Source organism: Alligator mississippiensis, chromosome 6 (genome assembly GCF_030867095.1).
Source record: "Alligator mississippiensis isolate rAllMis1 chromosome 6, rAllMis1, whole genome shotgun sequence".
Classification (NCBI taxonomy): Eukaryota; Metazoa; Chordata; order Crocodylia; family Alligatoridae; genus Alligator; species Alligator mississippiensis.
In genome coordinates, this window is record NC_081829.1 from 45936860 (window position 1) to 45949461 (window position 12602).

Genomic DNA, 12602 nt, shown 5'->3' on the forward strand with positions numbered 1-12602 from the left:
ACTGGGGAGATACTTGCTCTGGATGGCCAGCCCCTCTCCTTAGTTGAGTGGCCAGGGTTCAGGCACTTGTGGCCCCATCCTACCAAGTGCCTGCATGCACCACCTTTAACAGGATGGTGGTTCTCTCCCTGTATGAGGCATACACAGAGTACTTGAGGGAGGAGCTGCACAAGGCAGTTCCGCAGGTACCCTTACACTTCACCATGGACATCTGGAGCAGCCAGGGTGGAGGTCATGCCTACCTCTCCCTCACAAGGTATTGGTGCAATCAGTCAGGCCATGGATAGGCTCTCCTTCAAGCCAGGGTGATGGATGACTCCCAAAATGGCAACAGAGATCATGGTGGCCATAAAACACATGGTGCAGGGGTGGCTCATTGGGCAGGCTGAGCTCACCTGTGGATTCATGGTCACCAACAATGGGGCCAATATGATCAAGGCAGTCCATAATGCCAACTTTCTTGGCATCCACTGTGTGGCACACAAGCTGCATCATATAGTCAGGAATGCTTTGGAGGGGGGCAGGGCTCCCAGTGAGGGCACCATCAGTACCACCCAGCTGTTTGCAAAATGCACGAAGGTGGTGGGCTACTTCCACCGCAGCATCAAGGCGGGCAAGATGCTGCAAGACAAACAGGCAGAGCTGAGCATCCTGCAGCACAAAATCATGCAAGTTTTGGAAACTCGGTGGAACGCCACATACCTGATGCTGGAAAGGCTGGTGGAGCAACAGAAGGCCATCCATGAGATGGCCTTGCTCAGGAAGACTGGGATCAGTGGCCCCCTTAACAAAGTGGAATGAGATGCCATCTCCCAGATATTGGTGGTCCTCAAGCCATTCCTTGAGGCCACTGAGACCCTCAGCACTGGTGATGCCCTCCTTAGCCAGGTGATCCCTGTAGTCAAGAAGCTTGAGAAACAAATGGAGAATTCCAGAGGATTGAAGTTCCTGGCTGGGGCAAGTTGCTTTCACCAGAGGTGCAGGCACTGGTGAAGAAGCTGAAGAAGGGCATCAAAAAATGGCTGTATCCCTTGCAGTTCAGTACGGTCCACATGCTGGTGGGCATGTGGAACCTGAGGGTGAAGGGGAGCATGTGCAGCACCAAAACCCTTGATCACTGGATGGAGGTGCTGATGAACAGTGTCAGGAAGGCAGAAGGGGAGAGGAGAGGGGATGTGGAGCCAGCATTCCCAGCACCAACCAGTCTCCTCCATGCCAGCCACTGCCAATGTGGGCCAAGGAAATGGCTTCAATGTTCATAGATTCATAGATGTTAGGGTTGGAAGGGACCTCAATAGATCATCGAGTCCGACCCCCTGCATAAGCAGGAAAGAGTGCTGGGTCTAGATGACCCCAGTAAGATACTCATCTAACCTTCTCTTGAAGACACCCAGGGTAGGGGAGAGCACCACCTCCCTTGGGAGCCCGTTCCAGACCTTGGCCACTCGAACTGTGAAGAAGTTCTTCCTAATGTCCAATCTAAATCTGCTCTCTGCTAGCTTGTGGCCATTGTTTCTTGTAACCCCCGGGGGCGCCTTGGTGAATAAATCCTCACCAATTCCCTTCTGTGCCCCCATGATGAACTTATAGGCAGCCACAAGGTCGCCTCTCAACCTTCTCTTGCGGAGGCTGAAAAGGTCCAGTTTCTCTAGTCTCTCGTTGTAGGGCTTGGTCTGCAGGCCCTTGACCATACGAGTGGCCCTTCTCTGGACCCTCTCCAGATTATCCGCATCCCCCTTGAATTGTGGCGCCCAGAATTGCACGCAGTACTCCAACTGCGGTCTGACCAGCGCCCGATAGAGGGGAAGTATCACCTCCTTGGACCTATTTGTCATGCATCTTCTGATGCACGGTAAAGTGCCATTGGCTTTTCTGATGGCTTCGTCACACTGCCGACTCATGTTCATCTTAGAGTCCACTAGGACTCCAAGATCCCTTTCCACCTCTGTGCCACCCAGCAGGTCATTCCCTAGGCTGTAGCTGTGATGGACATTTTTCCTCCCTAGGTGCAGCACTTTGCATTTCTCCTTGTTGAACTGCATTCTGTTGTTTTCTGCCCACTTGTCTAACCTGTCCAGGTCTGCTTGCAGCTGTTCCCTACCCTCCGGTGTGTCCACCTCTCCCCATAGCTGTGTGTCATCTGCAAACTTGGACAGAGTACATTTGACTCCCTCATCCAAGTCACTGATGAAGACATTAAAGAGTATCGGTCCAAGGACCAAGCCCTGCAGGACCCCACTGCCCACACCCTTCCAGGTTGAAATTCACCCATCCACCACGACTCTCTGGGTGCGACCCTCCAGCCAATTCACCACCCACTGGACTGTGTAGTCATCCAAGTCACAGCCTCTTAACTTGTTCACCAGTATGGGGTGGGATACCGTATCGAAGGCCTTCCTGAAGTCTAAGTCTACGACATCCACCCCTCCTCCTGTGTCCAGGCGTTTCGTAACCTGGTCATAAAAAGAGACTAGATTGGTCAGGCACGATCTGCCTGCCATGAACCCGTGCTGGTTTCCCCTCAGCATAATTTGTCCTGCCAGGCTCTCGCATATGTGAGCCCTGATAATTTTTTCAAAGACTTTGCCAAGGATGGAGGTAAGACTGACTGGCCTATAGTTGCCCAGGTCCTCCTTCCTCCCCTTCTTGAAAATGGGGACCACATTGGCCCTTTTCCAGTCCTCCGGGACTTGGCCCTTGCACCACAAGCATTCGAATATTCCCGCCAGTGGCTCTGCAATGATGTCGGCCAGTGCCTTCAGCACCCTTGGATGGAGGTCATCCGGGCCTGCCGACTTAAAGGCATCCAGTTCTTCCAAGTGACTCTGCACCATCTCAGGGTCTACGCATGGTAGTCTGGCACCTTGCTGCTGCCTCTCTACAATCCCAGTGAGAGACTTGTCCTGCCCCTCACTTAGGAACACTGAGGCAAAGAACTCATTGAGGAGTTCAGCCTTGTCCCCCCTGTCCATCACCAATTGTTTCTGCCCATTTAGCAGGGGTCCTATTCCTCCCTGGGTCTTCCTTTTACTCCCTATATATCTAAAAAACAATTTCTTGTTGTCCTTTACTTGGGATGCCATCCTCAGCTCCATGGTAGCTTTGGCCCATCTAACTGCCTCCCTACAAGCACGAGCAGAGGAGGTATATTTGTCTTTGGTGATCTCTCCTTGTTTCCACTTTTTGTGTGCTCCCTTTTTAGCCCTTAGGCTGCCCTGGATTTCTGCAGTCAGCCAGGGAAGCCTCCTGGCCCCTTTCCCTCTTTTACCCTGCACAGGGATTGTCTCACTTTGTGCCCAAAGGATCATTTCCTTAAGGCACAGCCACCCTTCTTGGGCTCCCATCATTTCAAAACTCCTTCTCTGCAGTGCGTCCTTGCCTAATCGCCTGAGTTCATTTAAATCAGCTTTCCTAAACTGAGGATCCAGATGCACCAGACACCAGCCTCAGGCAGGTAGCACCAAGGATTTAATGGCTACCTATCTTACCAGGGACATGGAGAGACCGGATTGTGACCCCTTGGCCTATTGAGCAAGCCACAACCAGATGTAGCAGAATCTAGCTATGGTTGCCCAGGAACACCTGTCCTGTCCACCAAACAGTGTTCCAAGTGAGAGGGTGTTCATCATTGCTGGAGAAGTTGTGACACCCCACTGGTCCTCCCTGAATCCTTGTTCGGTGGAGCAGCTGGTGTTCCTCAAGGTGAACTTCCCACTGCTGGGGTTCCACAAGCTCCACCTGCAGATGGAGTGAGTGCCACCCTCCACACACTGTCCGCACCTATTCCCTTTTTTTTTTAAAACCATTTAATGCCCCGCTGTCAGAGCTCACCAACCAGCAGGTGAAGAACATATCCCTGCTGAGCTCCTGTACCAGGATGAACTTGGAGGTATGAGCTGGGGCTATGGGGAGGGAGGAGGCCCCAGGTCCTAGGCATGACCTAAAACTGCACCCTGCCAGGGTTGTGAGGCCTGGTGGGACTGCCAGCAATGCAGCAGCCCCAGTAAATGCCAAGACTGAGGATCTTCCTGGTGAAAGGCAGCCAGAAGACACCTTATTATCTCTAGCCGCCACATGTATGCACAGTCCTGGATCAGGAAAGCCCAGACCTGTAAGATCTTTGAAGGCTTGAGGCTTGCTGGTTGCAGTGGAGGAAGCATCTAGTGGCTGTCTGTGTGCTCTTCCTGGATGGAAGGAATAGCAAAGAAGCCAGAGGCTGGCATGCAATGCAGGTAAGAAAGCCAGTCAGTGAAAATGAAAATGGAGGCATCACAGGGTGAGAGAGAGGCTGGGATAGCAGGGAAGGGGAATGTAGCAAGTAAAAGTGGAGAGGTACCTGGGGAGTCAGATGTCAGGCAGGTTGTATAGTGCCAAAAATCCAATGTTTATACTGAGTCCATGAGTTTCTGCATCTAGGAGATTGATACAGTGAAGTTCATAGGCCTGTCTCTGAAAAGTGGTTTGTAAATTCCCTTTGAGGATCAGGACTGAGAGACTGGAGACAGAGTGGTTTTCTTGTGAGAAACGTGCCACTACAGGTAGTTGGGTATTCTTGTCTGTAATAGATTCTGGTGTCCAGTTTGTAGAGGTACTGGAGATATGTTGGCAGGTTTTGCATTTCTTGTCATGGTATGGTCTGGATCCATTCGGTGTGTTTTGGGCTGTAGGAAGTTGGCTTCTAGTGATGAGGTTAGCGAGGTTCAGTGCTTGTTTAAATTTGCAAACCACTTTTCAGACGAGCCTATGAACTTCACTTCATCAACCTCCTAGATACAGAAAATCCTGGACTCGATATAGACATTGGATTTATGACACACTACAACCTGCTTGACATCTGACTCCCCAGGTACCTCTCCACTTTTACCTGCTACATCCCCCTCCCCTCCTACCCCAGCCTGTGTCTCACCCCCTGATGCCTCCATTTCCATTTTCACTGACTGGCTTTCTTGCTGAATTGCATGCCAGCCTATGGCTTCTTTACTATTCCTGCCATCCAGGAAGAGCTAGATTCTTCCTTAGCCTGACAAAGGATTTTTAAACCTGAAAGCTTGCAAAGAAGAATTTCTCCAATTATTCTGTTGGTCTAATAAAAGATATCAGATTGACGCTAAGAAGCTTTTCTGGGATATCTCCTTAGACCAACACAGCTACAACTTATACCCCTTAACACACACAAGTGACATGAGTTTTGCTTTCAGAAGTTTAAGGAGCAGTTTCACAGAAACCCCTGCACCGCTCTGCCTGAAACCTGGGAGGCCTCCCTCATGCCTGCACAAGGGACTATGCATGTGGCAGGACAGAACAGCCATTTAATGCCCTGCTCTCAGAGTCGGAGGTGGCAGTTTAGTTTTTCACCAGCCAGCAGGGGAAGTACATCTCCCTGCTGAGCTCCTGTACCAGGAAGAACTTGCAGGTATAAGGGCTAGGGCTATATAGGGAAGAAGAAGTGCAATTTCCCAGAAACCCCTTTACCTATCTCCTCGAAACCTGGCAGGCTTCATGGTCTCAGCAGGGGCTACCATCCCTGCAGGTTTCACTCCTCTGTGCCTTAACACACACACAAAGTCACACATCACAAGTTTTGCTTGTCAGCACCTTGAGGTTCAGTTTCCCAGAAACCCCTGCACCTATGTAGTTGAAACTTACCAGGCTTTATGCCCTCAGAAGGGGCTACCACCCTGCTGTTTTCATACAAATCTGCCAAAAAATGACAAAGTTATAGGTATTTCAGTGACTCCCCCACTATAGTATATGGCCGAATCTCCAAATCGCTCTGAATCAGCACTGAATTTTCCTAAGCTGATTTGGCCGAATCAATTCAAGACAGTGATCCAAATCTCTGAATCAAATCACTGTCCTCTGAATTGGCCGAATCCGAATCAAATAATTCCCTATTCACACAGGCCTAATGTTAGTTCAATTTCCCCAGGAAAACAGTGGATTAACAAAATGAAAACGGGACAACTGCAACTACATTTACTTCAGGGTAGAGGAGGTGGTTAGCCTTCTTAGTCTGAAGTCAGGCAAAAGGTAGGGCAGCTTGGCACTTCAGAGTAATTAGTTCAAAAAAGCATGGGTTCATTCATAGCATCTGATGAAGTAGGCTGTTGCCTGCAAAAGCTCATGACTGAAGTCTTAAGGTGCCACCTTGCCCTATCTTCTTCAAGTTATAAGAAAATTCTGTTCCCTTTCATAACTTCCAGAATCATTTGTTTTGAGTTACTAATTTTAAATGTATATTAAAAATGTAAAGCTTCCATAAATAAAATGTTAATTAGCAAACAGAATCAGTTAATAGTGAGCTCACTGGCATTCCTTCAAAGCATCCAGCTTTTCCTATTCATAGGAGACATACAGTAGTGTAAAATACAACCAAAAATCCCTCAGGTTGCACAAAATATCAGACTCTTCAAAGTGAAATATGGGAAAAGCCTTTGACTGCAAGAGAAAAGAAATGTAATGACATCAGGCGCCACACAGGTAAAAAAAATTGCCATTTGGGTTTTTAAATTATAATCCATTTAAAAACATTCATTTATCTTTGCAACATTAAAACACATGTGACTTATTTTTTACTGTAATAAACTGGTAGCAGCATTAATAATGTTTTATTTTTAATTGTTTTTTTTTAGGAAGAGGGAAAGTGGAATGATATATGAATGAGAAAACTGAAAACTTAAGTGATGTGTTTGTGTTTGAGCATGATAGGAAAACAAATTACAAATCTGCTTTTCACCTGCAGGTAATTATGACACTCAAGACATCTCAAAATTTCAAAAGATCCCAAACTCAGTGTCCACTATTTTTAATTATAAAGGAAATTCTGTGGAAACTTATGTGGGTGTGCCTTCTTTTTCTGCCATCTACCTGATAGAGTTCCTATCAACTGAGAGAGACACACACATTACAGTGTACTTAACATCTGACATAACATCTGGGCATCTTTACCCAGAACTCCCAATGGATCCACGTATAGATGTGGTTGGTGTTGGACATACAATTGTGACTCTAGCTTGGAAACATAGCCCATCAGTACTGCAGCATAAAGAAAACATCCAGTACTGTCTTCTAGTTAATGAAAAGCACAACTACAAGAGCTTATGTGCGGCAGAGACAGCTATCAGATCATCTGGGATAAAATTGCCACCAACATTAGCTCTGTCTCTCTCTCCAGATCTTCTAGATCCTCAACAGGTAATGATACTGTCCAAGCAAGAATTAAGTGTCATCAACAAGCTCAATAATGGGGAAGTCAGGCAGATATGCATGGGCACCATGAACCACCATACAGTGACCAACCTTAGTCCCAGCACACAGTATTACTTCGATATTTTTGTGGTCAACCTCCTCACCAATGCCAGTGCTGCCTACATTGGAACATTTGCAAGAACACTTGAGGAACCTGATCCTAAAGTTACTGAGCTGAAGGATGGGAAGATAATTCACCTCACCCTGGACAAGAAAAACTGGAAGTTCTACAATTTGCAATATCAAGCTAGACACAAGAGAGTCCAATTTACCTTTCAGTCTTGTAGTGGCCAAATATCGGTTCAGATAACAAGGAACCATAAAATAGTGGCATCAGAAAACTTTGCAGGCCTGAAACTTTTTTCACTGAAAGGAAAACTAATGGACACATATTTGGTACAAGTGAGGTCAGTGGAACAGTCTAATACCTCTGTGAAAGTTCAAGTATCCTCTCACTTCTATAAGCCCTTATTCTCAGGTCTTCCAGATAGTTTAAAAATTAAGTCCTTTAGTAAGCTGAGAACCTGCAATTCTGTTACCATTGCCTGGCTGGGAACACAAGAGCAGAGCAAGTACTGTGTGTACAAGAAAAGGATTGAAAAGGATCAAGTCTGGACAGAGGTGAGGAGTACAGACAGGTGCTCAGGACCAGAATCCAGGAACAAATATGAGAAAGTGCTGTGCAAATATTTCTATGACAGAAATCTACAAAGAGCAGTTACCACAGAGACCATCAAAGGGCTGGATGCAGGGACTCTTTACTTGTTTGATGTTTACCTATTTGGACCTTCTGGGATTCCAGTTAAGTATCACAGTAGAGTGGTGAAAACCAGGAAAAAATGTTGAGGGTCCTTCAAGAAATGTGTGGTAGATGAATGCAGAGGAGAACAGCACAACCATTTCCAATGGTCTATGCAGTTCAAAATATGATAGAGCACAGAAAACAATTCTTAAAGCTGGAAGATTTGTCAGGAAATAATTGTTTCAGCTGTCTAGAGAATAAGGCTTGCACTTGCATCTTATTTCCTATATAAGCTTCTCATCAAAAACAGTACTCTCAACTAAATACAATCAAAACATGCATACAAGGAGCTCACCTTGGAAACTGCAAGAAATCAACTGGAAAGACATGAACTAAAATAGATCTGAAATCAAATAATACATGTTATTAAATGTCTTTCAAAGAACAGTCACCCGTTACATTAGAATACCACACTGTTTCCACTTTGTGTACCACATTGCTGTTCATGAGGTACTGAGAAATCCAGCCAGACATACTGTTTTTGACAGATTGACTTGTCCCTCCTAGCTGAGATGTATGCTCATGAGATTGAATTGACATCTGAGTGGTATTGCTTCAGAACATTATTAGACACAAAGATACCAGGTTGCTATCAGCCCCATGTTCTAGTCTAGTGTGACAGACAGGAGACTCCCCAAAATAGCAGTTGTCCATTATCTGCATGCTTGCTTTGCATAGAAGTTGATTAGTTTTAAAGATAAATTTGATTCACAAAGTTTGGGCCTGGCAGTGGATCTGTATCAGAGTCTCCTTGTTTCAAAACAGTTTTCTGTTTATGTCCATATGGAGAAGGATTTCAGCATGGAATTTTGCAGAAAGGGAAAGATTTTGATCTGCAGTACTAGGGTGAATGCCCATTTCCATTCTCGTTTGTCTTTATTTATACTGTACGTTTCTTGTATACACACTGGTGGCATGGAAACATTTCAGCTGCAGATGCTAACACTGCATATATCTGCCATGTATTTGTCTATTGACATTTAAGATATTTTTTATTTTGGCAAATAGCAAACTGACATAATGCTGCTCTAAATGAATCTTCTTTAGTGCTTCAATACATACAGTATTTCCTGCAGTAAGATAGGAAAAGCTGAAAATATTATCACTAATCCCTTTCCATCTCTAAAGAGGAATTTCCTGACCCCTTCAAATGACCAGACCCATACAATTTGTTGCCTGGATTATTTTAATCTTATCAAAGAACATATCTGAATGGGATCCGCCAAACCCTTCAAACCACTGCAAAGCTTTTCTCAGAGAATATACTGGGTCTTTACATGTGTTTTTTCTTTATGGTAGTATGTGTTAGACCCTGATTCCATGTGGTGCCCAACGACTAGGGAGATGACAATCCAATTGCTCATGGATCCTGCTACTCATTAGCCAGAGCAAGCAGGGAGCAAACACCAGCACACATAGCTTGCAACAGCTTTATTCAGAATGGAGACAGCTTTGGGAGAGCTCCCTCACAGACACACAGCCTGTGAAAATGGGGAGCAGCCTTGAACATTAGTTCTTTTGACATTTTATACACCGTGGTTCATGCTTATTAACATTTACTCTGCCTTGGTCCCTCCTTTGGTTCCACCCATATCTCCTCCTCTCTCAAGCTCTGCCTCTGTTTACTGTTTACTTCATTAACATGCAATTGCCTATGCATTTAATTCATTTACATGCCTCTCTGCTAAGAGCGCATGCTCAAGACTTTGACCCCGGCTTCCTCTGGTCACTTGCTGATTCTTTCTGGTGTCTTGTTAACTCCTTCTTTATCTCCAAGGTCTTGCTTCTGCTTTATCTCCTGACAATAGCTGGTGGGCTGCATCTTGTTCTTCTTACATCATATATCCTACACACTAGCCCATTGTTAGGAAGCTGCTTGCCTAAGCATTTGCAAAGTTACTTTTAATATATCATCCTGCCTTGTGACCAGCAGCTCTGCTGAGACACATAAAAGCCTTATTCAGCTGGAAATCCAGTGCTCCCCAAGATGCAAATATTGTCACCCTAACAGTATGGATAAAAAATCTAAAGGAAAGCCTGATAAACAGATGTGTTTGTCTCAGTTTCTGTGCTTATCCAGTTTAAATGCTAGAAAAAGTAAACCATAAGAGATTTTTGAAGGGAAAATATCATTCAGAAAAAAAAATATTCATTTGCAAATATGCTCAGTCTCACCTACCACCAGAACGGATTTCAAACTCGAACTCTTGGAATATCTACATTTTAAATACAGAGAAGCTTACTTAACACACTTAAAGACCTGGATATTACTACAGAAAAATGATCTCTGTTTGCTTTTTCTCTGAAATTAAGCAAAGCAAAGGTATTAAAATCCATAGCATATTAATGTATCAAAAATTTCACATAATAGAATTTCCTTTATATTAAAGGAGCATCAAGATTTCTACTTACTGTTAATTATTACTTATATTATAATAATGCTCTAAGAAGTCAGTGATGCTCCACTGTATTGGATGATACGCAAATGTATTGCATAAGACAGTTCCTTCCCTGAAGAGTTTACAACTAGATAATTGTTGGCACTGGATTTATGACCCAGTCTTGATACCTTGTTCCAGGAGGGCCCAAATCCTCAGACCAACCCTGACTTCTTCCATTTGACAGTAGGCAAATGTTATTGCTACACAGTAATAGGAGATAAGAGTAATGCAGACAAGTTAACAAAATAACACTCCCCCTTCCCAATTATCTACCCATTCCAGGGTTCCACAGAGGGATGGTATGCCTAGCCAGTACATGAGCACCACCCTGTGGTTCTTTGCCTGAATGTCAGATATCAACAGTCTTGGAGGTTGAGGGCCAATGTCCACCTTTCCCTCTCCCACACAGTGGGGTGAACAAGACAGGCCAGTAGTGTACTGTGTGCCCAGGGTGGCCTCAGGATCCCCCTGATGCTCTGAAAATCCCTCCTTTTGTATTCTTCTCCTGATGACCCTTCATTTCCAGGCATCATTGATTGGTTTCCCTGTGGTCACCATACTGTCCATGTTCTGTTCTGTCAGCATAATTCTTTGTTCCCACAAACACATCACATGCATACATTTTAATTTGTTCATTTATCAGCATCTTAATTTGGGCATCCCTGGCCTCCTAATGTGGTGAGTCCACCAAAACCAGAAATCCAAGGGGTTTTGCAGTTGGTCACTGTGATGTAATGCCAATGCTACAGGGTCCCTTATCTCTTGTTATGGGTTTTCAGGGAAAAATGCATGTTTTCAATTTCCCAAGATGTATGTGCCTGCTTGTCTGCTAGCTTCAGACAGAGTGTCTACTGAAAGACTGAGAATGTGAAATTTTGTCACAGGCAGACTTTTATAAACCAATTACCTTTTGCCATTCCCCTGCACTATTGTTCTAATTCAGTATTTACTCTTCCTACAAGCCAATTCCTAAAAGCAAATCTCTAAATATCATTTTCTGGCTATAAATAATGACACAACAATGGGCAAGACTAACAATTGCCCAACAGTTTCTTTGGGCTTCTTATTTGTGAATGCAAATACGTCTAACCCCAGTACACAAGTGCCAATACAAAGGACAACCCTAGTGTAAGTAGCAGAGTCATGGCTTTAATTATGCTTTTCACAGCCAAAGGTAATTATGTATTTTGAATAACAAAGTTTAGGGACCACATTATAAGGAGGTTACAGAAGGAGAGAGGCCTCTTAACTGTTGCTAGCTGAAGCTAGTCCTCTCAGGATTTGGGAGAAGGCATTCCCTTCTCTTAAAAATGTGCCACTGTTCATACCTGAGCACATACCTGACCACGGTTAGAACATAATATGAAAGCCATCATTTCACTTACCAAGTGAATATTTTGCAATCCTTGCTTTTTTTTTATGTCCCTGTCCTCAAAAGTCTTGAAGTTATATCTAAATAATAAGCAACCACAGTTTACCTAGATGACATGCTAATGCATGTTCTACAAATGTTTATGATAACAATAGTAAGAGGAAGAATTAAGAAGGTCTACTTATTTGTTTCTAACCAACTCTTAGAATACCACCCTTAATCTGTCACAATGTCTGTGGCTAGGGATAGACATTCAAAAAGCTTGAGCCTGAATTGATTCAATTTTCACAGGTTAGTCCAACCTGGCTAGGCTGAACTGGTTTGCAGCTGCACAGACATCCCCTCTGGACTGAAGAAATAGTAGTAGTATGGGGTGTAAACAGGAGAAACTATTCCTCCTGATTGCAATTAAGAACCCAGACTTAGTAGGGATCACAGAAACCTGGTGGGACCCTACCTATGACTGGGTGGTGGGCATTCGGGGGTACACCCTATATAGAAGAGACAGGACAGAGAGGAAAGGTATGGGGGTTGCGTTCTAGGTCAAAGAGCACCTCACATCATCAAGGACTAGCTGTGGGTTAGAGGAGGGTCGGGCAGAGACACTATGGGTCAAACTACAAGCGGGGCATGGTGAAAGGGACCTTACAGTGGGTGTCTACTACAGACCACCCAACCAGGGGGAAAGGCTATACCAGGACTTCTCCAGTCAGCTTATGGAGGTGGTTAGGTCAAGGGA

General features: G+C 44.8%; 1 protein-coding gene across 1 annotated transcript in view; it reads left to right on the top strand.

Moving 5' to 3' along the window:
- Window positions 1–11405, top strand: part of LOC102570432 (protein NDNF) — a 23001-nt gene extending 11596 nt beyond the window's left edge. Inside the window, exon 4 of the mRNA XM_019498200.2 lies at window positions 6743–11405. Coding sequence (XP_019353745.1) covers window positions 6743–8094 — 1352 coding nt within the window. The 3' untranslated portion in view covers window positions 8095–11405. The remainder of the gene's footprint in view (window positions 1–6742) is intronic.
- The last annotated feature ends 1197 nt before the right edge of the window (window positions 11406–12602 follow it).